The sequence below is a fragment of the Ambystoma mexicanum genome, chromosome 5q, assembly GCF_040938575.1.
Source record: "Ambystoma mexicanum isolate Mex_15411 chromosome 5q, UKY_AmexF1_1, whole genome shotgun sequence".
NCBI lineage: Eukaryota > Metazoa > Chordata > Amphibia > Caudata > Ambystomatidae > Ambystoma > Ambystoma mexicanum.
Window position 1 is genome coordinate 1,317,855,631 of NC_090933.1, and position 26,169 is coordinate 1,317,881,799.

Sequence of the window (26,169 nt, forward strand, 5' to 3'; positions counted from 1 at the left end):
GGTTTATTTATTTAATATAAATTCACCGGTTGGGATTTTTTGCCAGAACTCACCGCCAAAATGGCGTCTGTGTTCACTTCAGTAACCCTGAACCCGAGTCGAGCCTTTGTTCCACTTTTGGCGGGCTTCTGCACAGAAGCCCTCCAAAGTGGTGCCACTATGTCTGGGGCTACAGGATATGTGGGAGGGGGATTTAGGCACCCTGGACTGAGTTGCCTTGGCAACTCAAGTCGCACTCTTGTAAGATTGGCCCAGTGGTGAGCCCCCCCGGCTCACCACTTAGCATGTTTGAGTGACAGCTAGGAATGGTGAATGGGGGTTTGCTGCATAAAAGCAGGGCTTTGGGTACTGGAACTGAAGAAGTCGCCACAGGACCTCAGAAGCCGAAGAGGGAGATGCTGAGCCGACCTGCAACGACGACACCACCGGTGGAGCCCTGCTGAACCGTCTCACCACTTCCGAACAACAGAGGAGATCTCCAGTCCGGAGAGTCTTCTTCCCTTGACTGGTGGGGACAACCAGTTTCTGCCTCCTTTTCGCCTCCCTGGAGCATCTCGTGGCCGCCTTGCCTGTGCCAAGCACCCCGGCAACCGGGATACCACTTTTTACCTCAACCGCGAAAGAGGGGTAACATCCTTTTAACCGGAAAACTCCACGGCTGGTTTCTTCCATGGCAGTGCAACGACCTTCAGCTTTCCTCCACGTCGAGATCTTCTCTTCCTCTGGACGACGCCGCGACTTGCACCCACTGCCAGGACCTGCCACCGCTGGAGGATCCTTTCCATTTTAAAGGTACTGTGTTCCGCCCGGCTTCCCTTGACACCGATTGTATGAGGTAGATTTAGCCCTCGGCTCTCGAACCTGGGTAAGCCTGGGACACCCTAACTAAACTTTTCTGAACTTAGCAAAACCTTTCTTACTCACCTGTAAAGACTTTTGAAGACTTTGTGACATTGTGTGATCTTGGGCATATTTCGCCTGGCTCTCCCTAAAGTGGGCCTGGCAACTGAACTTCCTTGCTCCTCAATAGACTGCCTTCCTGAACTTACTGTGAGCCTCTGAAAAGTGTTTTGCCTTGCTACTTTCTTAATTCTGCCTTTTTCCCTCCCTTTTAACTAACTTGTTGGAGTGCCATCTAACGTTAAGCGCTCACCTCTGTCTGGAAATAAGTGGTGTTAACTAAGACTTGTCCAACAAATAACTAGGGATGTACATATAGTAATAGTGACTGTGTTTTGAACTTACTTACCTTTTCTGTGCTAGTGTAATTTATGAGTATCTTAAATAATTATATACTTTTACACCCAGCTCTGGTCAGTGTTTGCTTTTACTACTGTGCTTCTGTACCATTATGTATGCTCTGTATACTGCCTAACTTCTTGAGAGAAGTCTGACTGCTCAGCCACAGCTACGAGGTAAATCTGGGTGGTACAGACTGCTACCTAGTGGGTTTACTGCCAACACCTGTACTCTGAAATCTTTTGCAGTGGTCCAGTGGGAACTGCACAGGTTTCTGCCTAACAGAGGGGTGAGGAGTAAGGGAAGAGAAGAGGGAGTCAATATGGGGAATATAGATGAAGTTTCAAGTGGATAGGAGGAGGCATAGGAGGGAAAGGAGAGGGTAGGAGGGAGAATAGGATGTAAGCGAGAAGTTGAAGGTCAGGGCGGGGGATGAAGAAGAGATTTCATGGTGGCGCGGATTTCAGCATGCCAAGAGATTTCATTGTGCCAACTGTTTAGCATAAACAGTTGGCACAATAATGCACACATAGGTTCCCGTGGTATTTGAATGATATGGATTGTTGAGATTTTGTTTGTTTACATTGTTTTGTTGTAAAATAAAAAAATGTAATTTTGTAATGGAGGTTTGCTGACATGTTAGGCATTGTTTGATTAGCCTTAAGTTTGTGTGTTTTTGAGAAAGTTAGGGTTGCTCTAGCTCATCCTAGAAAGATGGATTAAAGGAGGCTTTCGGGCCCTCTCTATTAAAGAAAGATCATTGAATCATTCAGTAAAAAATGCAGGTGTCTTGACTTTGCGTTTTACAAGTGGTTGGTGGACCTGTGGCGTCGGTACTTCGATCTTTGTTCTGAGTTTACCTTTTCTAGTGCGTATCAATTAAAATGGATGATTTTATAATGTGGATTTTTACGTTGTAGGAAATGTGTATTCATTATCTTGCGTACTTCTAATGTAAACACACAACGGTAATAGATTGTAAGTAATAACCAGACAATTTGGGCTTGGCTAACAATTACCCAACGGAGAAAGATTTACTTATAACAAATTTATTGAGTCCATTTGCATAGAATACATTAATTTGGAGACCAACAATAATGTGAGTTGCTTCACAGATGTCACCCCAGTTTGGTTTTTAGTTTCTCAAGTAACGTTGGTGCTCGCTACTTAATCTAGACCATGATAGCTTTGCATATACACCGTCTTAGACTATATGCTTGCCAAAATGGCATCTCATGTGAGCCTACACAGACTCCCAAACCTTCCAACACTACCCAGCAGGGGAATGTCAGAAAGGCAAGAGGACATGGATCATCTGGTCTGGAGAGGAGTATGCCTCGTTCCTCATGCATACCCAATGCAGAGGACGAGGGCTGTGGAAGGCAACAGCACAATACCTGTGAGGCTGAGGCTGAGGAGAGAATGAATGAGCAATCCATATCTAGGCTTTCCAGAGATCTCCCACCAACCCGTTGCTCAGGCATTCTGCAGGTTTGCCCCTACCATGGTGGGATGGTCCATTGGGCAGACGTCCTGGGAAAAGGAAGCATTGACGTTGATAGCCAGGCACTAGAGTACAGAAAGATGGACATGGCTGAAGGCAGCAGCAAGGTGCGGTTTAATAGACCAAGCACTGGCGGGCAAAGTTATTCACAGTATCACGGCAGGCTGGTGCGATATTAATGATGCAGGGAGAGAGTGCCTGGGCCAGGCACAGCCTTTACTCCTGCTAGAATTACCTTGCCAACTTGTGGTAGTGTTCAGCTGTAGGTTCCTGACAGCCCAGCTGAGAGCAGTTCACCAACTTGTGAAACAATGCAAGGATCTGGGAAAACCTGTGCATTACATTTCTGGTAGAGGAAGATGATAAAGATATGTCTCATGAATGGATCAATGGACTTTGCTATGTTGGGAGGGGGACTGGGTCAAGGGCAGGACTCTGGCTCATTCTGCTTATTAGTAAAGAACCTCAGTGATGGAGTTTTTAATTAGTTTTCACTAGGCGAGTTCAGCAGCACGCATGTAGAGACTAGGATGGGGGTGTTGCGGTACAGCAGGGCATTCTACTTTTTTATTGCAATCTCTTATTATAGTACATTGTGGCCAGATAAATGGATCAACATTCGGGGAGCGCAGAAATTGGATTTAAAGGGGACTCGAGATTGATATGTGCCACACAAGGATATGGGTAGGCCAAGATTGATGAATATTGTCGGTCTTGACAGCCTAAAAAGAGGTATTGCTTCAGGAGGGTGACAGCCTAAGGTGGTGGCTACGCAGATGATGCACCTGAGAACAGATGAGGGGGAGCTTGTCTTGTAAGGATTATCCACTCCGAGCATAGAGCACTCCCAAAAAATGATTTCATTGTGTCACCTCAAACTGGTGTTTGTCCCCATACTGGAATGATCAAAGGTTCTCGCATATACTGTGGTGATAGCTACCCACAATGGCTACACTAGACCCACAATAAATGTCGGTCTGGCAGAGAAACAGGTGGACAGTTGGGGTGACTATGCATACTATGAACATGTACATACATCTTATTCCAGGGTCGCTGCCATATGGGTTGCAAGAGATGCAGGCTTTGGAATTCTCGTCCCTTTTAGGTCATGGATCTGTGGGATTATATTGAGTGGATTCCTCTGGAGTAGGTTGAGTAGAATCTTCACATTAGATCAACGGGAATCATGTGTGTAATCACTAAATGGTGGCATCAATTTGTGGATATCAATGGTGATGGGGCAACATCCCCATTAGTTACCGGGATGTGATGAAAGCAGTTTTTGATCCCAGCACAGAGCGTACAAGGGCACGCTGAGATTGAACCTAAGGTGCAAGGACAGAATCCACAAAAAGGGGTGTGGGTCAGGTATGGGGAGCCTGGTAAGTAACAGACACATAAACACCCAATCCTTAACAGTAAAACAGAGTGTGTACCACCTCCTGTAAACGACACTGGTATTTTGTACAGGGAAACTGAAGTGGGATCCCTCTGGCCAGTTAAATTTAGTACTTGGCAAGGGGGCATTTATATAAACGATTAGGAAGGCAAATGGGGTGATGGTGTGGAGTTCAGAGTCTTTCATACACTTTTTATTCTTTTGATCTCTGACACAAACTCCAAATCCATCCCTCCTCTCCAGTTTATCTAGGTTTAAAGTCAATGTTTTGAATGTAGTGGCAGCATGGCATGTGCCATTCTCACCATGGGAAGAGATTGGCGCTTTCCTTTTTAAAATCACAATTCTGTCCTTGTTTCCTCGATAGTGCTGTTTGTTGGGTTATATTATTCATGTTTGGGCCAATACACAAGTCATCAGTGATTACATAATGGACTGGTCAAGCAGGCGTCCGATTGGTGGCAAACGCCTGCTTTTTATCATTTGTGTATGGAAAATGGGAGCTTCCATGTGCTAATTTAGTCATTTCTGAATAAAGATATAAAATATGCATTTAGTTTGTTCACCAAGCCTGTGTTTTTTCCCTAGCGTTTTGGATGCAAAACATTTCTAAATAAAAATGAATCGTATTATTCCTGCTGCATGTTACCTCTGTTCCACTAAATGTTCCCATTGGAGCACCACTTCTGCCACCCACTAGGGTGCCTTTTCCCCAATAGATTGCACTTCAAAGTCAAATAAGTTACTACGTAACATCACTACTACTGGGTAGAGTCTTATTAAATATGCTGCCTGCGATTGTGAACGTATTGAAACTAATAATGTGCTTCTCCTTTTACGTTAATAGGTGACAGCCCCAGAAATGCAAAAAAAGTGATTGTTCGATTCTCTGGACTATTGCGGTGAAAAGCCTCGGTCTTGGAATATGCAATTTCCAAGCATCTTAGAAGTGCGCACATTTGGGGTGAAGTTGACTTTTCAGAGTAAATAGGGACTGGGCCTGCGAAGCCTGTTGATACATGATGGCTTCCATCCATGCAACCCCTTTGTGGTAACATCCAGTAACCAAGCCTGTTCATTCTGTAAATCCTGGGGGAGAAGTATATCTAGCATGAAAATGACTGTGTGATGTGCACTAAGAAAAGTATTTTTCATTTGAGCTCTGAATTTGGAAAAGGTTAATTGAAAAGGCTCCTCTTAAGAGAAGGCACCTGACAAAATAAACTGGCAAGGCACGTTACACGTGCACAAAATGTGGGAACAATTGCCATCTCAAGAACATACTTACTGCCCACATAAGGCTTTTCACCTATGTCCTCATCAGTACACTGAATTTGATAACTGTCATGCAAATGGACGTCATTATCGGCCACGAGCAAACGAATAATGGTGAGAAACCTTATGAGTGCATTCAATGTCAGGAAGGGTTTGCTACAAAGCGAGAGCTTACTATCCACCAGATAACACATACAGGTGAGAAGCCTTATGAGTGCACTGAATGTGGACGTGGGTTTGCTCAGAAGGGAGATCTTACTATCCACCAGAGAACACATACAGGTGAGAAGCCTTATGAGTGCACTGAATGTGGGAAAGGGTTTGCTACAAAGCCAGTGCTTACTATCCACCAGAGAACACATACAGGTGAGAAACCTTATGAGTGCACTGAATGTGGGAAAGGGTTTGCTACAAAGATAGTTCTTAGTGGGCACCAGAAAACACATACAGGTGAGCCGGCTTATGAGTGCATTGAATGTGGAAAAGGGTTTGCTCAGAAAGAACATATTATTAATCACCAGAGAACACATACAGGTGAAAAGCCTTATGAGTGCATTGAATGTGGACGTGGGTTTGCTCAGAGGGGACACCTTACTATCCACCAGAGAACACATACAGGTGGGAAGCCTTATGAGTGCATTGAATGTGGGAAAGGATTTGCTCAGAAAGGACACCTTATTAGCCACCAGAGAACACATACAGGTGGGAAGCCTTATGAGTGCATTGAATGTGGGAAAGGATTTGCTCAGAAAGGACACCTTATTAGCCACCAGAGAACACATACAGGTGAGAAGCCTTATGAGTGCACTGAATGTGGGAAAGGGTTTGCTACAAAGCCAGTGCTTACTATCCACCAGAGAACACATACAGGTGAGAAGCCTTATGAGTGCACTGAATGTGGACGTGGGTTTGCTCAGAAGGGAGATCTTACTATCCACCAGAGAACACATACAGGTGAGAAACCTTATGAGTGCGCTGAATGTGGGAAAGGGTTTGCTAAAAACAGAAATCTTACTATCCACCAGAGAACACATACAGGTGAGAAACCTTATGAGTGCACTGAATGTGGGAAAGGGTTTGCTACAAAGATAGTTCTTAGTGGGCACCAGAAAACACATACAGGTGAGAAGGCTTATGAGTGCATTGAATGTGGAAAAGGATTTGCTCAGAAAGGACACCTTATTAGCCACCAGAGAACACATACAGGTGAAAAGCCTTATGAGTGCATTGAATGTGGACGTGGGTTTGCTCAGAGGGGACACCTTACTATCCACCAGAGAACACATACAGGTGAGAAACCTTATGAGTGCACTGAATGTGGGAAAGGGTTTGCTACAAAGATAGTTCTTAGTGGGCACCAGAAAACACATACAGGTGAAAAGCCTTATGAGTGCATTGAATGTGGACGTGGGTTTGCTCAGAAAGGACACCTTATTAGCCACCAGAGAACACATACAGGTGAGAAGCCTTATGAGTGCACTGAATGTGGACATGGGTTTGCTCGGAAAGAACATATTATTAATCACCAGAGAACACATACAGGTGGGAAGCCTTATGAGTGCATTGAATGTGGGAAAGGGTTTGCTACAAAGCAAGTGCTTACTATCCACCAGAGAACACATACAGGTGGGAAACCTTAAGAATGCATTGAGTGGGAAAGGGTTTGCTTGGAAGGGACATCTTATTAGCCACCAACACATGCAGGTAAAAAAAAAAATGCAGAACTGCGTTGTGTAGGAACTGGCTTAGTCATAAGGTACGTCTTAAATTGTCAAATTTTTATACTCCCTTTTTGCAGTGATTCTTAATGGCCCCTCTTCAACTTTTCTCTTTCATGCAAACGCTTGGTAACTCTGCTGTGTAGTAGAATAGGGCCTCATTACGAGGTTGGCGGTAGCCGTCCCTGTATGGCATGCATGGCTACCGCCACCCGTGAATGGGCAATTACCGGCCCATTACGAGTTGAAAGGGCCGGTAATTGCTTATTCACGGGTGGCGGTGGGCAGAATGGAGATGGGGTGTATGGATGCACCGTTCACACCGTACCGCTAAAGTTATAATGAGGCCCATAATGGGGGTGTCTCTAACTTATAAAATTATGTGCTTACCAATGACTATGAATGGAACTGGATATCTGGTCACTGGTGTGCTCCCATTTAGTCATGAATGAGGAAAAAGGAACGGAGGTCATGGGAGAGTGGCTCCACTACTTACAATGGCCTCCATGTCTTTTCTGGTGCAAAATGCATAGAGCTGTGCCGAGCTCCCTGACGGCAGAAATGTTTCTAGAGAACAGCTGCACTGGGATATGGATATCATAAATGAGTAAACTGGCAGGAAGGTATCCATTAGAAAAGCCTCTACTGGGAATTAATTTGTCCACCCCCATAAAGTATTTTTACTTTCAACATCAACACACAGGGATTAAAATACTGCAAATTTCTATTATTTGGAGCCCTCCTGAATAATAAAAATGGAGAAGGCTATATTCTCACATGGCACTTAGACTAAGCTTGGCACAACACATGAGCAAAGACTGTTTTGCAAAGGGAATACATGGATAATGCCTCATAAAACTGGAATCTCCAGTATTACTCTAGAAGTCAGCTTCCAAGAAATGCATGCCTCACCAGGAGTGCCATCCTCGCTGAATGCTGCAGTGTTTCCACTTTGTGTAGTGTGTTCTACAACTCTAGTTTCCTTTTCTCCCCAATATCCCCTCTAGTGTATTACACTATTGCCTATCTCTGTCGGAGATTTAGGATTAGTAGATGGTTCCCTAGCCTGGGATCGACATATGGAGGTGCAATTACACAAGGGAGGGTGCATACCCACTATTAAAGCACTAACTTAAAAGAAATTGGTTTGATGAGCAGGGCACAGAGAAGATGTCAAATTATGTGGACATGTATTTTAGAAAAGTGTCATTCTGTGAATAGAGTAGAAAGGGCAAATGGAATAGAAATGTCTGCTGTGTTGTGAGACAATAAGTCATGCAAATTTGGAAATGAAATGGTGCCTTTCTGTCTGAAATGAGAGTTGTGGGTGTAATATCACAGCTGTTCTCTAAATTCCAAGAAGGAATAGTGTTTATAAAATAAAGCTGGTCTTGGATAAACTGACATGTCTAATGTAAAAGTCTCCCACTGGGATTCATACACTGAGTGAAATGCTGATGAAATGAATATTGAGCTTCAGCCAATATGTCACTGTTCACATTAAAAATAAATTCTTAGGAACTCCATTTGTGTTTAAATCTCTTTCCCTGACTCTGTGTAAACTGCCTCCTGAAACAGAGGCGATTCATTTGTTTTAATTAGTGAGACCACCTCTATTCCAGATTTATGCTAGAATGTATTTATTTTATTTTTGGGTTTGTAGAGCAAGCTACAGCCCACAATTATCGAGGCGCTATAAGGACTTGTAAGAGAGCTTGCTTGAGGGTTACAGGAGTGCATCCCATGGAGAAATGCGTAATACAATTTGCTTGTTTACAGGCTAATAAGTTACTTTACAGAACAAACAGTAAATGAGCGACGGGAAGAACACAGATAGAAGAATGCATAGCATGATGGGATGGGCCATTCAGACAAATAGCCTGGTTTTGAAGCTGCATGAGAATCAATCATCCTGATTAGGGCTGGGATGGTGTTCCAAAATGTTGCGGCCATGGTTGGGAAACTGGTACCCCCAGCACGTGCTCTACGTGGGAGGTGCAGTGATACGATTGGCATAGGCAGACCTAGATGGTCTGGAGGCGGTCTGTTTGGTGATCCTGTGTGCTAAGTAGGGGGGCGCCGGCCATGAAGACATTTATGTGTGAGGGCCAGTGTTTTGAAGACAATCCTTTCCTTGACAGTTAGCCAATGTACCTGCCTCCTGACCCCAGAAATGTGGTCCCTGCGTGAGATGCCTGTTGCGGCCCTTAAGGCATTGTTCTGAGCTATTTGGAGTTTAGCCTGATTCTTCTGGGATGTCCAAACAAAGAGGGCATTGCAATAATCCAGCCTTGAACCAAAGATGGCCCTTGCGATGGTGATGCAGTTCTGTTGGGAGAGGAAGGGCCTTATTGCATTGGTCAGTTTAGAGTGATAGGCTGCGGAGGATGCAATGGCTAGGTTTGAGATACATGCCCACAGTCTTGATTACTAGAGACACTGTGATGTGATTGTTGTCTTAAACTTTCTTGTCATTACCATGGAGGGAGTGGGTAGTGACAGAGGAGGTGGGGTAAGGGGGTGGGAAAGAGGTGATCATGTAGGGAGCTGGTCATGACTGAGGAGGTGGGGTAACGTGAAGGAGGTGATAATGGTTTCAGTGGATGGGCGGGAAAGAGGTGATCATGGTGGGAGGTGGTAGTGATGGAGGAGGTGGTGCTCGTGTTCAAATCTGCAGAGTGTGCCCTTCCACACCTTACCCTTCATCAGCATTAAAGAAAAAAGGGAGGAAATTAAGATGTGTTTACACAATTTTGAATCAATCCATTGATTTGTAATCAATCCAGTGAATTAAACCCACATTCTACATTTCCTGTTTTTGTATAAACATTTGCTAGCATGACCTGCCACTTTTCTTACAAGAGATGGATGAAATTTCTTTTGCATAGAATTGTGAAAACTGAGGAGTATACTGCGATACAAGTTAGCATAGCTCTCAACCATTTGTGTTGCAAAGGCGGGTGATATCACCCGATTTTGTTTTTGGTGGGGTGAGACGCCCATTGGAATTAATGGGTGTGCGAGAGGCTTGGCGGGTGAGTTGGCCCTTTACAAGGTGGGTGACACCTGCCAAAAGTGTGCGAGTTGAGAGCTGAGTTAGACAGGATTTTGGCTGTAGACTTTTGTTATAACACCAACTGGGTTAAGGAAAGGCCTCGCTGTCCCTGCAATAGCAGTTTCCCCACCTAAACTCAAAACGAAGGATCTGTCGGTGTCAGAAGTCCAAAACAAAACCATCCTGTGTGGAAGTACTATTCTGACCCATGCATTCTAAGGTGAAAAAGATGAATTCTGAGGTGAAAAGGCGAATGTGCCTCATTATGACTCAGGCGGTAGCCGGCTGCCGCCATTTTTTTCTGCCCGCGAAAAAAAAATATTCACCATTAGCATTGAGTCCCATAGGACTCAATGGGGATGACGGTAGCACCAGCACCATTAATAACAGTGCCAGTGCTACCGTCAAGGTCTGCGAGCGGTTGCTGGTACCCCCGCCAGGTCAGCCCTGGTGGGCAGAAAGGCACCCGCTTGCAGAACCTGTAGTATGGCGGTACGGTAGCAACAGTGCCAGTAGCTTACCAGCACTGTTGTTACCGTACTGCCATACTTGGAATGAGGCCCAATGTCTTTGGCCTTGAGTGTTGTATAAATGTTAAAAATAAAGGAAAAATGTGTAACGCCCACAAAAAAGTATGGGCATCCTTGCTCCAGAGGGTTCTTCCCTTCTGCTGGACACTTCATCACTTTTTTTGGGTTACAAGTATAGCTTAAACTGCCCCCGCCGCTGGGTCAGACATGGTGTTTAACGGCCCATCAGCCTGAGCTTTGTAGGCCGGAACTGTGGGCCGTTAAAACGGGGTACGCATAGCTTTTTTTGCTTTTGCATGACGGGAGATGCACTCTGCGTAAGCACATCTCCTGAAGAAAACAAAAAAGACATAAAAATGGCGGCCACCCTTAAAATGGAAGAGGGACTAAGTCCCTTTTCAGATGATGGCGGCCATTGAAAATGTGTTAAAAAATGGCCAACATAATCCGAAAAGGGACCAAGGCCTTTTTTTTTTAAATGGCGGCGGGCAGTGAAGGCTGAATCTCGCCCGGGAAAGGTGGATTCTGATTGGTCAGACCATCTTTCGTGGGTGCAAAGAACAGTTCTTTGCGTTCCCTTGGGTCATCAACAAAAGTTCTCTTCATCTGGTTGTCTTCCTTTTCATGTGTGATTCGGATACCTGGTATATTCTCTTCTGCCAGGGCTTTTCATATTTGAACTCCTGCCCACACTCCCACCTTTTGATGGTTCTGCTTTTTAGCCTCCTTGGCGAATATAATTGGTTTCTTATATATGGTCTTTGTCTCATATGCTTGCAGCATGCATTGACAAACTTGAAAGTCTCTCCTCTTAGAAAACTGCCTCTTCAATCTTTCTCTGGTTTTAGAAACCGTTCCTTTTCTCTTTCTTGGTTTTGCTATCAGTAATTTAAGTTTGGTGCAGCTGCCAATACATCCCGGTTTTCTGTCCCTTTATGGGTGCACTGTTCTTGATGGCATCTTGTTTCTTCTACGGTCCCCCTGTTGTTCTCCTGTTGCTTTCTGCTTGCAACCGTTTCTCCACTGTTCTCATGCTTCCTGAAGCTTCTGCTGTGCTTGTCTGCTTCACATGGGATTCCGGTGATCAACGCGCTGTGCTCCAACACCAGCAAGTACCCAGGAGCCCTGCACTGGCTTTTGGTGTTCTTGCTGTGTGTCATCCACTTACAGCAGCCTTCTCCCTTCAGGTTCCTAAGCCGGTTAGCTTCACCAACTTCCTTCCAGGTCTCTTTGCACAGAGACATGTGACTCTCTCCTGCAAGCTTGCGTTTCTTGCTTAAGTGATTTAAATGTCCCGGACTGTGAGAAACCTGAAGGTGTCTCACCCACTATTTCCAGAGTATCCGTCATCCAGGTTGCCAGGACACGGCCATCGCTATTGGAACCAGTTCCTGGGTTAAACCGCTGCGGGAGGTGGATGGGCGTGTCTTTGGGCAGCGGATGTGGGACACCGAAGGGTGAAATGCGGTATACCCTTACTTAGGACACCTTTTCCCCAATCCTACCCCGTAGGATACATAGAAGCTCTACCCCGCCCCCTTTTTCAACCCAAACACTTTCTCACACTGTGAAAGATAATGGACTAACACCAGAGCCATTTACCTGACATGTCCCAACACAAGGGTCAGGCAGTGCTGATAACTACACACACTTGACTGCCCTTTCCCTTCCCCCCCACTGTGATAAAAGGCGGCGGAGCATGAGAGCACACTTGAGCAAGGCCGGACTTCACCAGGAAGCAGCCATTCCAGGATGGCAGTTAAAACCGAGCAGAAAGGCGTAGAGATCTGAAAGGACGACCAGGAGGGAATTACCCTTGCCCTTTCCAACTTAGACCTGCAAAGCCTCTGTGAAAGGAAACATAACACAGAGAATCACAGCTGGCGAGGGGTGTTGGATGTCAGCGATACATGGACCCCTCCCGCCCTGCTTGCCAGGGCGGGGGGAAGTGGTTGCTATTGTGGTACTGTCCTTGATTCTGGCGGCGAAGGAAACGCCAATGATTTCAGCACAGCCGGCGAGTCAGAAGAAGCTGATAGTAGACCAGACAGTGTTCGGCTGAAGGTTGCAGTGGCAACATTGTATGTGAAGATAATAGACGGAAGTCTTTATTGAGTGAAATTGGTACCAGCAATAGAGTTGTCTGGTGCCATGTGGGTGCTCATTCGAAAGACTCAAGCTGGTACCGCTCTCCTGAAAGAAAGATAAAGTATTGAACTAAGACTTTTTGGTTAGTGAAACTACAGAGACCAAGAGGCCAACGTGAAGTTTCAAAGTGGTCATACGAGGTTGAAGCTAAATCCCTTGTACAGTCGACACACGTTGTGAACACTGATAATTGGCAAACGTGAACCCGACTCAGGGATGCCTGCGAATTGGGGTAAATAGTAATATACCAGTGAACATTGTGATGACAAGTATGATCCCGACTGAGGGATATCCACAGTGAGTTGATGGTCTGAGCCTGATCGTGGGGGGATAATTTTGATTAAAGGATCGGAGCCTGGCTGAGGGGGATCCAAGGTGAAGAATAGTCGCACGATGTGAAGATTAACAGAAGGAACTTTTGTGTCTAACTATGAGGCCCTCTGAAGCAAGAGACTTTGCATGAACAAGACTTTGGTACAGAAGGCCCTTATATTGTGGAAAGGAATTGTAAGCTTGTGCTGGAGAAACCCTAAAGTGTGCTGTGCTCAATCGTCCCGCCTTGCCCCATGCTAAAAACGTGGGGAATGGAGACCCCAGCTTTAGCATCCTGACTTATAATTTTGTGAACACTTTTTTTTTTTTCTTGTGAACATTATCCCACACTATTTTCTAGCATAGCGGTAAGGATGGGCAATATTTTATTTTAGTATAGGCCCTTTTATGTGACTAGGCTCCACTAGGCCTGTATATTATTAATGTTTGATGGTTGTAGTTTGCTCCCAACTTAAATTTAGGTTTAGATTAGGGGTTTATTTCACCCATTTTTTCAGTTTAATAAACACCCTTGAACTGTAATCACTTGTGTCTGTCTTACTTTGAACCCATGCCTTCCTTACAGGACACAGGTGTGCGCTTGCTGCCGCTTAGAGCACTGCCTGTGCTCGTGAATACCTGTTCTCTGCATTACTCCGCTCCTCTTCCTCATCACAGTGTTGTGGGAATAGTGGTGTCTTCCTGAATGCACTGTATGAATGTTTGCAATGGGTTTTAAAGGAAACTAGGTTTGGAGGAAGAAGAGTAGGTGGAGTTGGAAAAAGTGTTTTGTAATTTTACAAGGCCATTTAGAGTTTGAGAGTTGGCCTTCGGGGTGTAACAAAATTTGTACTACTCTCTATATGGGAAAGAGGGAAGGTGTTACAATAGTCTATGAGGAATTGGAGATGTATCTTCAGAAAGGAAATGGGGATACCATGTCTCACCCGATGACACCATAACCATCTCCTGGAGGCTCTTCCCCCCCCCCCCCCCCCCCCCCATGTGATCCTCCCTCATATAACCATCCCCAGGGTCAAGCTCATGGAGCGACAGTCGTCCCCTGGCCACATGGGAGGAGGTCACCGCCGGTAAAGGACTGATGATACCATCAGATGATCACAATCCCATGCTTTTTGCATGGCATTGTGATTCCTTTGCTTTTTTTTGGCACAGGATTGATTCCTCTGGTGTTTTTTGCACATGAGTCTGCATTACCTCCATATAGACACCCACGAGCATGCACGCCCCAGCACCTACTCCACTGCCCTCTTCCTTCCTGCACTTGCACATTCTCAATATTCACAATGCATAGTAGGTTTGAATGTTCCTTCACCCACTATATTTATATTTGTGTTTCTAATGTACTTCAACCCCATGTCTCCCCGCACCCCTCTTGCCGCTTTTAATAAACCGACTTAATTTTCTGCAGAAGTGCCGAACAATCAAACAATAAAATGAAATAGCAGTTCCTTGTCCCAGAGCTTTCTCATGAAGGTGATCCACCTGCTGACGGAACTCATACCAAGACAATGTTTCAACCTCCTGCCTCATTCAGGGCATAAAAACATTGCGCCCAGCCAGAATCAACCTGTTTTCCTATTGGAGTCAGAAAGGTCATTATGGGTTCCTAGTCATGGGGAATGTGAACCTGTCATGGTGGAGGGAAAGAGGCGAGAATTTGAGGAAAGGTGCTGGTGTTGATGACATGAGTTTTGGAGAAATTGAGTATCGGGTGGTAAATTATCGCACACTGGGGGAATTTTCGACAGATAATCAGTCCTGTCGGAAGAAAGCTCTGGTTAAAGAAGGGAAAGAGAAAAGTATTTGGATAAGAGCTGGTAAGGGAACCCACATCAGAAGATGTGCTTGCTTAGGAGCTGGATGTACAGAGGAACTTGTAGAGGTCAAAGAACACACACTTGAGGAACTCCTCTGATAGAGGGGGTCAAGAGGATGTTGTGGCATGCAAGGAGGAGAAAAACTGGCATTTCAGTAAGTAGATAGCAATACGGGCTTGGGCACTGCCCTGCAATATGTGGTACAACAGTCAAAAAGGTCGAAGTTGGCAACAGTGCAGAAGGCATCAGAAATCGGAGTGTGTGGTGAGGAGGTTTGAAGCATGGGCGAGTGCTGTTTCACTGTGGCATTCAAATGGGATTTGTGTGTTAATGTGTTAAGGTGAGGGTGCTGCTGAGTCCATGCATCCCAATTTATGACGATGCAGCTGAGCACCATGTGCTCATGAAATCTTAAATAGTTCAGAAGTGTGAGACGACGTGTTAAGAAGCGTTTATGGCATCAGAGTTTATGTATTTACTCTTATACCCAGCCAACCCCCCCATCAGAAGTAGTGACAGAGTAGAACAGCAGGCAACCTATTGTAGGTTAGGAAGATTGCAGTAAACTGGAAGATGTTGAACATGTGAGAGCAGTAGGTGCAAGGCAGGGGTGTCGGCACCTTAACTGATCCTGGGTGACAATGGATTGAAAGAAGCATGGGAAGTGTCTGCAGACCAAAAGACGAGTGCTGTTCCTGCTAAGGGAGTGGGGGTAAAAAAAGAGACTGGCAAAGTGTGTGTGTGTGTTTTGGGGAGAGTGTCACTGATTTTTAATAGTGTAGTAGTAGTAGACAGTCACGATGGGAGTAGAGCACAGCCTATTGGGGTGGCAAGAATGGACTGGGGGACCTTGATAAGTTGCAAGTCTGGGAGCAGAAGGCATAACATTATTTCATAATATGTGGCAGTACCTAACAACATACAAGCTGCATTTATCATACCGACTGTACCATGGCTCTTCATAGCTGTGAACAAATTACTCGTGATCTGCATGAGTACAGGGATGAGTACCGGCTAAACTGTCTACCCGGACCGACATTGCTACTAAACTAGCAGTGATCCAAATCCTAAAGGTGAAACGGGTAGAGCCTTATAGGTCCTGCACCTTCACCTCGTTTGCTGATGTGGCCTGAGAATGGGCTTTATCTACAGGAGTGTTGTGAGCTGATAAAGTTGCAACACAAAATAATAGTACAGTGGTGTCAAAATAAAAGAATGTCAATCAAGGCTCTGAAAATAGGAACTTTAGTAACAATGATCAATGGACACAACAAATTAAACCAGTTAGAACAGGGAGTGCTGCGAGTGGGTTTACTGTTACTGGAGCTCTACCCAGACAGTCCAAACCAGAGTCTTTCTACAGTCTCCATCTGTGTGACGGCGGAGCAACCACGCTAAAACCTGCAGCTACAGTGAAGCGGATTAATGCATGTGTTTACTGTGTTTCCTGCTGGTTGCTTGATGTTCCCAGCCCTGCTCTATGGAAAAGTTACATCACCCCAGGGGATATTTGAGCTGGTGTTTTCAAAGAGGCAATGGACGGAAGCCTGGGGGAGGGGAGTGCTTGCTGGTGAGTAAAGTGAGTCACACAGGTACGCTGTGCCTGCTAAAACGGTTCTTGTACTCTTAGCATAGCAAGCGCTCCTTGCATTGATATGAAGGTTGTAAACCAGAAGGGGGCATTTATTTCTATTTTCTCCCTCTATACAGACTTGCTCAATCCACCCAGCCTGTCACAAATGAGTATTTACTCTTTAAGGAGTGGTGCAAAGATCTCCCACACCGAAAACCTGGCAGCACACATTGGGATAACCGATCAGGAGGCAGACTTTCCGAAACAAAGCCCCACTGCGCCTCCAGTGCTTCCCCCTTTGACAGACACTGCGTTCCTACAACTATCTTGTATTATTACGAACAAAAAAATGATGGAGATCCCCGCAGAGCCAGTGCAAGAAGTGTTCACCCGAATAAGAAATGCTTTGCCACAACAGATTGAGCCAATCTTGGAAACCCAGCGCGTTTCTTTTTCTCCACGGCCTCAATTTGTGACAGATGAAAACTTGTCCCAATCCCCACTGTTTTTTGCCTAAGAGTCCTTGGACCCTAAGCAAATGCCTTCACCTCTGGACCTTCCACTGCAGGATTCCTCTCAAAACGAAGAGGGATCCATCCACATGCATAGTACCATACACGACGTACCCAACACGCCGGGCTCTGCTCTTCATGCTCTGAACTTTACCCTTTCCCGGATGGGGAATCCATACAACTCAATCTCTAAGGAATTTTGCAAACAGCACGCCCTCCTAACTACAATGTCCTGCCAATTGGTGTTTCTGGAGGGTTTCATACATGGAAGGGTTCAATGCCAAGATGAATGTTCTGGCAAAGTAGGGGTATCACAGTCAGGAGGGAGGGGGGGGGTCAAGAAGCCAGTACTAGTTCTGGCCTTGAGCCCCTCTCTCCAAAAAAGAAAGGAACCAAGCAGCGAAAATGGAGAGCATTAAACACAGTGGGGAAGGAAACAAAATGGGTCCGTTTAAAATCAAAGAATCCCAAAAAATCAGACTATTCTCCCAAAACGAGGGTGAAGAGGATCACAGAGTTTCATGAGGAACCTATGGCGTAGTCAGTCTCCACCCCCCACCACCACCACCACCACCCCCACCACCACCACCACCACCACCACCACCACCACCACCACCACCACCCCCCCCCACCACCACCACCACACCCCCCCCCCCCCCCCCCCTAGAATTGGGACTACCAACCACCACCAAATCTAACCCCTTCAAAACACACAAGCAAAAAGCTAGCATGTGCCCCCTAGGAAGGAAAAGAAGTCAAATCGAATAAGCAAACACAGGGCTCTGCGGAAGGGCTAAAGGGCCTAATTGACAAGTTTGTAAAACCCACCGGAAAATCTGTAAAAAATTCAGATCACAGCATCCTGGAAGTGTATTCGGACATAGAGAGTGTGTGAGTGAACCAGCTGACTTTAGCTTGGCTTATATGGAAGATTTTTCGCCAACCTCTGCATTGGTAAATGCCTTGACCATGGCGGAGCAGCAGCAATTGGAACACCCAGTGAAAAGTCAGAACAGATTACTGGAGAGGGCTCTGCAACTGGTGCCAATTTTCCAAATACGGGGCCTGGTGCCCAAATGACCACTAGAACCAAGCCCTGGTAAATTGAGATAGCCTACAAATGACTTTCAGTCTCCTAAACCCAGAGTCCTGTGATGTGCAAAGAGCGAAATCGAGATGCCCAGTAAATCAAATGAGCACAGTGGCCTACTTGGGGAAGTGAAGTGAGGGATAGACCACGATCGCTAAGCGACAGCTTTGAACAACAACTAACCCAAATCTAGGAGAGACAAGACAATATACCTACCATATGAGGCACATCCTGGGCAACAACCCCCCAATCTTTTTCTTCAATTATTCTTGCCTTGATAAGGACCCCTTTCGGTCGAAACACGTGTCAGCTGACCACCATTTAGACCAAGTGTCTACACCACAATAAATAAATAATCTCACAGAGAAATACTACATCCTAGCATGAGAATCAGTTTATGCATAAGATTCACTAAAACCAAAAACTGCAAGGTAACCACGACTCTCTATAATTTCCTTACTAGAGGCGTGGGTTTGCTTCTACCAACCTGGGACCTTGCATAGATACCAGGACTGTCTATAATTTCCTTACTAGAGGCGTGGGTTTGCTTCTACCAACCTGGGACCTTGCATAGATACCAGGACTGTCTATAATTTCCTTACTAGAGGCGTGGGTTTGCTTCTACCAACCTGGGACCTTGCATAGATACCAGGACTGTCTATAATTTCCTTACTAGAGGCGTGGGTTTGCTTCTACCAACCTGGGACCTTGCATAGATACCAGAACTGTCTATAATTTCCTTACTAGAGGCGTGGGTTCGCTTCTACCAACCTGGGACCTTGCATAGATATATCCGGAGCATTAGACTAAATGACTAGCTCAGCACAGGAGTGTTCATATCTAGAGCCCCGCCTTCTCTCTACCCTAGCATTGTACTACCTGGGACCTTGCCTAGATATATCCGGAGCATTAGACTAAATGACTAGCTCAGCACAGGAGTGTTCATATCTAGAGCCCAGCCTTCTCTCTACCCTAGCATTGTACTACCTGGGACCTTGCCTAGATATATCCGGAGCATTAGACTAAATGACTAGCTCAGCACAGGAGTGTTCATATCTAGAGCCCCGCCTTCTCTCTACCCTAGCATTGTACTACCTGGGACCTTGCCTAGATATATCCGGAGCATTAGACTAAATGACTAGCTCAGCACAGGAGTGTTCATATCTAGAGCCCAGCCTTCTCTCTACCCTAGCATTGTACTACCTGGGACCTTGCATAGATATATCCTGAGCATTAGACTAAATGACTAGCTCAGCACAGGAGTGTTCGTATCTCGAGCCCCGCCTTCTCTCTACCCTAGCATTGTACTAATATGGAGGTGTTATGCAATTATAAGTGCAATACCCATTGGCATATTCTAACTGTGTATTGTAGGCATTAAGATTTGTTAGTGTAGTTTACGGAGAACATTTGGGTGGAAGGAAAGTTAAGTAGGCATTTGTTACATTTGCTGGTAACCTATGTTTTTGAGTACCCGAAGTGTCGTTAAATTTAAACCAACCACTTCTTTTTTCACAAACGCAGTATTGTGGCCTGAAGTGGTTGTGGCACCAGAGTGGTAAATTATGCCAACTGTTGTGAAGGTTTTCTTGCCAAGAGATACTTGGCCATGTCTGAAGCTGGTGAGCTTACTGTTATTTTTGGTATCATCTGCATTGTACCTTAAACGCATTAGTATGACATATTGGCACGTGAGTTTATATGTATGGTGGAACGATTGTCTGAATTGATTGCAAAAAGAGCATAATATGCCATGCATTTTGTAGAAGCTGTTGAAATTGAATAGTTTCAGAACTTGGTATAGATGCATACCCAAATCGTTCATTATGGACGTGCTCTTGTGAAACATTGTTGCACAGAGTGCATCTATGTTTTCACGTGCATGAAATCTGCAAGATTTCATTTATATGGCTGTTCTTTGTTTCTAGTAATTGTAGTAAGTACATTAGGAATTCTTGTGGATCTTCCTGTGTGTTTATGGTGAATTTAATCATTCCTGTTGTGAGGGGTCAGAAATGAGAGACGGACACAAAGGTAATGTTTTCTCAAGAATTGTCATTTTTTTCAAGTAAAAAAAGGTTTGATAAATGCTTATCTTTCCCTATCCTGACCGCGAGGGCCCTGCCTCACAAACTAAAGAAAAAGACCTAGGGCCTCATTCCTGGCGGTAGCTGGTAAAACCGGCACGGCTGCCGCGGGTGTTGCATCTGGGCCTGGCACCCGCGAATAGGCAATTACCAGGTCATGCTGAGTTCAGCGGACCCGTTAATTGCCTTTTCGCGGGTGCCGGTACCAATAGATCCCCATTCCCATTGAGCCCCATAGGGATCAATGGGAATGGGGAGCTCGGATGCACCGGCACCGTCAATCACGGTGCCGATGCATCCGACGAGTTGTGCCTGCGGGGGCCACTCTGCCCACAGTCACCCGCGAGCACAGCTCATAGTATGGCGGTACGGTAGCAACGGTGCTGGTAGCTCACCGGCACCGTTGTTACCGTACCGCCATACTTATAACGAGGCCCCCAGTGTTCAAAACAGCTCTGACCCTTACACTAATACACACAACAGAATGATACAAGGAAAGTATGGCACATTTTTAGTTCAACAAAGCAATATCTTAAATCGAACTCCACTCCTTGCGACCAGGGTTGGACTCCCTTCCTCTAGATCAATACAGAAATACCTTGATTACAGCTCTGATTCAACAAAGTTCTGTTCAAGGCAACAAAAGTATTTTTCAACCACTGACTTTCTCTGGGATACAACAAATGCCTCTTCCACAAAGTTTGGTTGATAATTCAAACAACGTGATGCTTTCCACAATATCTCTCCTGAAAAGATAATTGTCTTTCTTTTCCAAACACAAGTTCAAACCAATGTAATTATTCTGTTATGTCACACCTTCTTTAGAGGAACTACTTTTTTTCTTGATAGCACTTGAACTTTTCTTAGTACATCTTCTTGAAGTAAAACAATTTGATCAGGCTAGTAAATCAACTTGGCTTAGTGATGCCACTGCTTGTTAAACAAATGATAAACTAAATGGATTTTCTTCAACAAAGGTTCTTTCAATACACCTTTATGCCACAAAGGTATTTTATCAAAAAGTTATTTCCAGGTTCACAACTCCTACAACTATTTTCAAACAAAACTTTGATGGCAATATTGTTTCCAGGGTTCTCAACGCCAATCTCTCTTGGAAGGAGGGTTGCAAAATAACTGCCTTTTCTTATGGTCTCTTGACAACCTTTGTTCCAGTTTTCCCAAAACTGAGAATGGTGTATAAAGGAATTATTCTAAACGTGTCTCTTAATAACTTCTAGATAGCCTTTTGACTGATATCATTTTGGATTACAAGCTTCCCCCAGTTGAGATCCCAACAAGCAAGAGTTGCGCACTTGCTGCCTCTGTATGATTTCACATTCTCTTGGCTGTTGGTAATGTGAGATATAAGCTTTTCCAAAAGTATATCTCTTATAAGAGGATTTTTGCTTTGGTTGCTTTTATGAGGTTCTCTCATAACGTCTTGCCTGGTGGTAAGGCTGGTTCTCAGTTTTCACCTGTGGTAGTCTTAGTATGTTTTTCTCATAGCCTCTTGCCTGGTGGCAAGGCTGGTTATGGGTTTTCCCCAGTGGTAGTCTTAGTATGATTTTCTCATAGCCTCTTGCCTGGTGGCAAGGCTGGTTATGGGTTTTCCCCAGTTGTAGTCTTAGTATGTTTTTCTCATAGCCTCTTGCCTGGTGGCAAGGCTGGTTATGGGTTTTCCCCAGTTGTAGTCTTAGTATGTTTTTCTTACAGCCTCTTCACTGTTGGTAATACTGGTTAGAGACATTCCCCACGGTAGTTCTAGTAAAGTCTTTTGACAGCCTATTGGCAGTTTATAATGTCGGTCATACACTTTCCCCACTGTTAGTCCCTTATAAGGGAACTTTTTCTTTGCCAATTATGTTCAGTTTCCATACTTGTTCGATATTCAGAAAATTGATTCTGCTTTAATTCATTAATTGTTATATTGTAACAATGTTCTTGTGTGGAGCACCCCAGGGTCAGCATTTCCATTCAGCCAACTTACCAGTTCTCTGCAGCGGCTGCTTGCTGTCAGGCTTTGCGGCAGACATCCAGCATTAGTTTGCTTTCTCTCCCGCCTCTGCAAACCTCCAGTAAGCTGCATGTCGGTCTTCTGGAGCGCTAACAGCTCTGTTGATGTTCCGCGGCTCTGCGAGCACGTGTATCCTCTAGCTGAGCTTCTTCTTAGTTTGCTGCTCCCGCTGCATGTACTCTGCAATTCAGTTAGTTTTCACCCTGTGTGGTGACTTCTGCTAGCGTGCTTCTTGCTGTGGTTGCTCCTGCACCTCGGCTAGCTTCAGCTTCCTCAGCTACGCCTCCTGCATGGCCTTCAGTAACTCCGTGGCTTTCTTCCTCTGCACCATCTGCATTCCACACCTGTGCCTCATCTTGGGATTTAAATATTGCACTCAGATGCTCCAGTCAGCAGTAACTAGACCTCACCTTTGTTTTCCGAGTCCTCTTTACCTCTGAGCCCTTCTACCTCATCCCAGTATTTTTAGCATTATGGGAACTATAGTCCACAGAGGATTGTATGGCTTTAGTTTGTAATTAAACATTAGATTGAGGACTTCTAATTAAGGCAGAATTATGACAATTCAAGATTATCATTTTTAATTCCTGAACCCTTGAGGCACCAGCCTTCTTCTGTTTAGAAGATTTCTAATGACAGATTCTTTGGGTAGTTACGTGGGAGAGACTTGTAGACTGCAAACATACCATTAGGTATCTGGGAATGATTTCACTTTTATCCTCAGAAAAAGATAATAGCCGACTCCTCCCATGTGATCCTTCCCCCCTGATACCACCTTCAGGGTTAGGATCAGTAGCGGCTGCCTTAACCTGGCCACATGGGAGGAGACCTTCGGGAGGGGTCTTGTGAGGACTCTGCTAGATTCATCACACCCTGCACCAGAGGTGTTTCCCTACCTAAAACCAAAAATAAGGATCTGTCAATGGTCAGAATGTCCAAAACAAAAACCGTCCTATTCTGGCCCTCACATGCTAATAATATAAACTCTAAGGTGAAAATGGTTATTTCTTTGGCCTTGAGTGGTTTATAAATGTTCATAAAGGGAAAGATATAACTCAAACACAAAAGTTCCAAAAGGATAGAGTTCCTTATTCCAGCGAGTGGTACTGGTTTCCCTGGATTTCTCTTCCTTCTTTTTTAGATCCAAAGATATCAATTCCTTGAGTTTCTCTTATTCCACAACACAACTGTTACACCAAGCAATTTTGTTCTTTGTCTTTGTGTTTCTCTTGTTCCACAACACAATTGATATACGAAAGAACTTGGCTCTTTGCCCTTTTCGTGTCAGAATACCTGGTAGACTCTCGTGCCAGATTTTCACTCATCTCTTTTTGTTTTCACAAAGCCTTTATGCTAGTCCTAATTTATCCTTCTTAGGAGTCGTTTTTCATAATGTGTTTCCTATACACTCTTCAGTTTGTCCATGCCTTTTGTGAATTCCTGACAGGGCTTTCCCAATTGCACTCACTTGCAACTGCCTGATATACTCTCCTGCCAGAGCTTTGTCAAATGCACTCTCTTGCAACTGTCTGGTATAATCTCCTGCCAGGGCCTTCTGAAATGTACTCTCCTGCAACTGCCTGGTATACTCTCCTACCATCGCTTTCTCAAACACACTCTTGCACCTGCCTGTATACACTCCTGCCAGGGCTTTCTCAAATTCACTCGCTTGCAGCTGCCTGGTATACTTCTCCTGACAGGGCTTTTCTCATATATGTATTTCATAGATTCATCACTTTGTAAGTTCTTTGCTTTAGATCTGTTTCCCCCATTAAAGAAATGCTCACGGCTTCTTTCTCTTTCATATACTGCATTTGATTCCTTTGCGGTCATTCACGTTTGGCATGGTTCCCAATACCCCCTGGGTTTTGCTGCTTCCTTTTCTTGGACTCGCAAGCTCTTGCTGGCATGCTTTTCTCTTGCGGCAAGCCAATAGCAGATACTTGGTGATTCTTCCCGCCTCACCTCCTTGGTTCGGCTTCTCTGCATCTGGCGGTTCCTGCTTCTTGCCGAGTGTGTGTCAGGCAAACGCTGCCTCATAACACCGGCAAACATCCAGGAGTCCTGTGTTGGCTTCTGGCATTATGATATGGCATTTATAATGGGCCTATACACAAGTGTTTCACAGCGCGACGAGGCCATGGAGGGGGGAACAAAGGGAGGACAAACAACGAACCTAATAGGCCAGGTGTCATTCAGATTGTGCAAGTGCATGGGATGGGGGAGGGGAAAAGTGCGGGGGAAGGGACAGTGCAGTACATGGCATAGAATAAAAACAATAAGTAAAAAGTAATGGCCAACAGGTGGCAAGCGCAAAGTTAAGTGCAGACATCGGGTGTCAAGAGCTGGTAGTGGGACTGTAGGAATACAGAACAGTCCCCAAGTGCGGGGGTTGCCAGGCAGTCAGTGCTGGTGTGCGTGAACTGGCGAGGGAGGGACCTACGCCCGAAAATGGAGGGAGGCCAGGTAACCAGTGCTGATTCAGTTTCAGCCAGGAGGTCAGCAGAGGAGAGGAGGAGAAAAAGCAGAAGCAAAGAGAAGGGTTTTGAGGTGCTTCTGAAACTGGAGATGGTTCTCTTCAAGTTTCAGGGAGGCTGTTCCAGAGGGAGGACCCAGCTGAAGAAAGAGATCTACCACCTACTCGTTGCTTGGAGAAGCGACTGACCCTAAGGGTGTTGGAGGCAGATGAGCGAAGAGCTCGAGAGGGAAGAGAGTTGAAGGTATCGAAGCCTCAGGCCCAAGAAGGCCTTTTGGACATTGCAGAGGGTTTTGAATTTGATCCTCGCAGCCACTGAGAGCCAGTACAGAGATTTCAGTCCTGGAGAGATACGATCCCTGGGCTTGAGGCCAAGGACAAGTCTCGCAGTCCTGTTCTGGATGATGAGTTGCAGAGGGCGGAGAGTAGAAGCAGGCAGATTTAGAAAGAGGCTGTTGCAATAGTCCAGACTAGAGAGGACCAGAGCTCTGGAGACAGTGAGCTTCTGGGGGAAGGAGAGGAAAGGAAGAATACCTCTGAGGAGGTGCAGCTGGTAGTGTGACTTCTTAAAGACGTCAGAGATGTAAGGAGAGATGTGAGGAGAGAAGGAGAGTGTGGAGTCGAAGATGACCCCAAGGTGGTTAGCCTCGCATGTGGGAGCAGGAAGAGGGCCAAGAGAGGCTGTCCAGAGAGCTGCAGGGAAGGAGGGAGCGGGTGTGCCGATGAGGAGAATCTCAGTCTTACTAGCATTAAGGAGCACCACTCCTGGATGTTAAATGTTAAAAGTATTTGTACCGCGCACCGTCACCCACGGAATTGGACCCCAGGCGCTCTGGCGGATCTGCAAATGATAAGGTGGACTGGGTTAGTAGGTGAAGAGGGAGTAGGATAGTGAGGGGAGTGGTGTTCTGTTGGCAGCTTCAAATCGGTTTTGGTGCAGGTATTGGATCGGTGTCAGGCCGCGTGTGCTGTTGGTCCGGCTTATGTGTTGTGAAGTGCGTGCGGCTTGTTGTGCGAGAGATGGTTGTGAGTTTTTGAGTGAGATAAGTATGCAGAGTTTGAGCTTATATTGGTTAGTGGATTACCTGACTTTTAGCATGCCATTCATTCACAGTTCCGCCCAAGCGTGGCACCCGTCAACCTCACCCCCCCCCCCCCAACAACTCCATCCGGATGCGGCGCAGGCCAATGTCTAGCACTCTGTCTGGGTGTGGGCAAGCCAACATTCACAGTCCCATCCAGATGCGGCGCAGGCTAGCGTCTAGAAATCTGTCCAGGTGTGGGCATGCTATCATTCACAACCCTGGTTGCTACGCAGGCTGGTGTTCACAATTCCAAGTGTGGCACACGCCATCATTCAAGTTTCAGCTATGCGCAGGCTTGCTATCCTTCAATC

General features: G+C 45.5%; 2 protein-coding genes across 8 annotated transcripts in view; one reads left to right on the forward strand and one right to left on the reverse strand.

Annotated features, from left to right (window-relative positions):
- Positions 1 to 8,661, forward strand: part of LOC138498479 (zinc finger protein 84-like) — a 51,640-nt gene extending 42,979 nt beyond the window's left edge. For all 7 annotated transcript variants that reach the window (XM_069622232.1, XM_069622234.1, XM_069622233.1 and 4 more), the window contains one exon: positions 4,990 to 8,661. In XM_069622232.1, coding sequence (XP_069478333.1) covers positions 5,489 to 7,057 — 1,569 coding nt within the window. In that variant the 5' untranslated portion in view covers positions 4,990 to 5,488 and the 3' untranslated portion in view covers positions 7,058 to 8,661. The remainder of the gene's footprint in view (positions 1 to 4,989) is intronic.
- The window catches only part of LOC138498495 (zinc finger protein 850-like), a gene marked incomplete in the record, with an annotated part of 1,369,857 nt that overhangs the window by 752,818 nt on the left and 590,870 nt on the right, over positions 1 to 26,169 (reverse strand).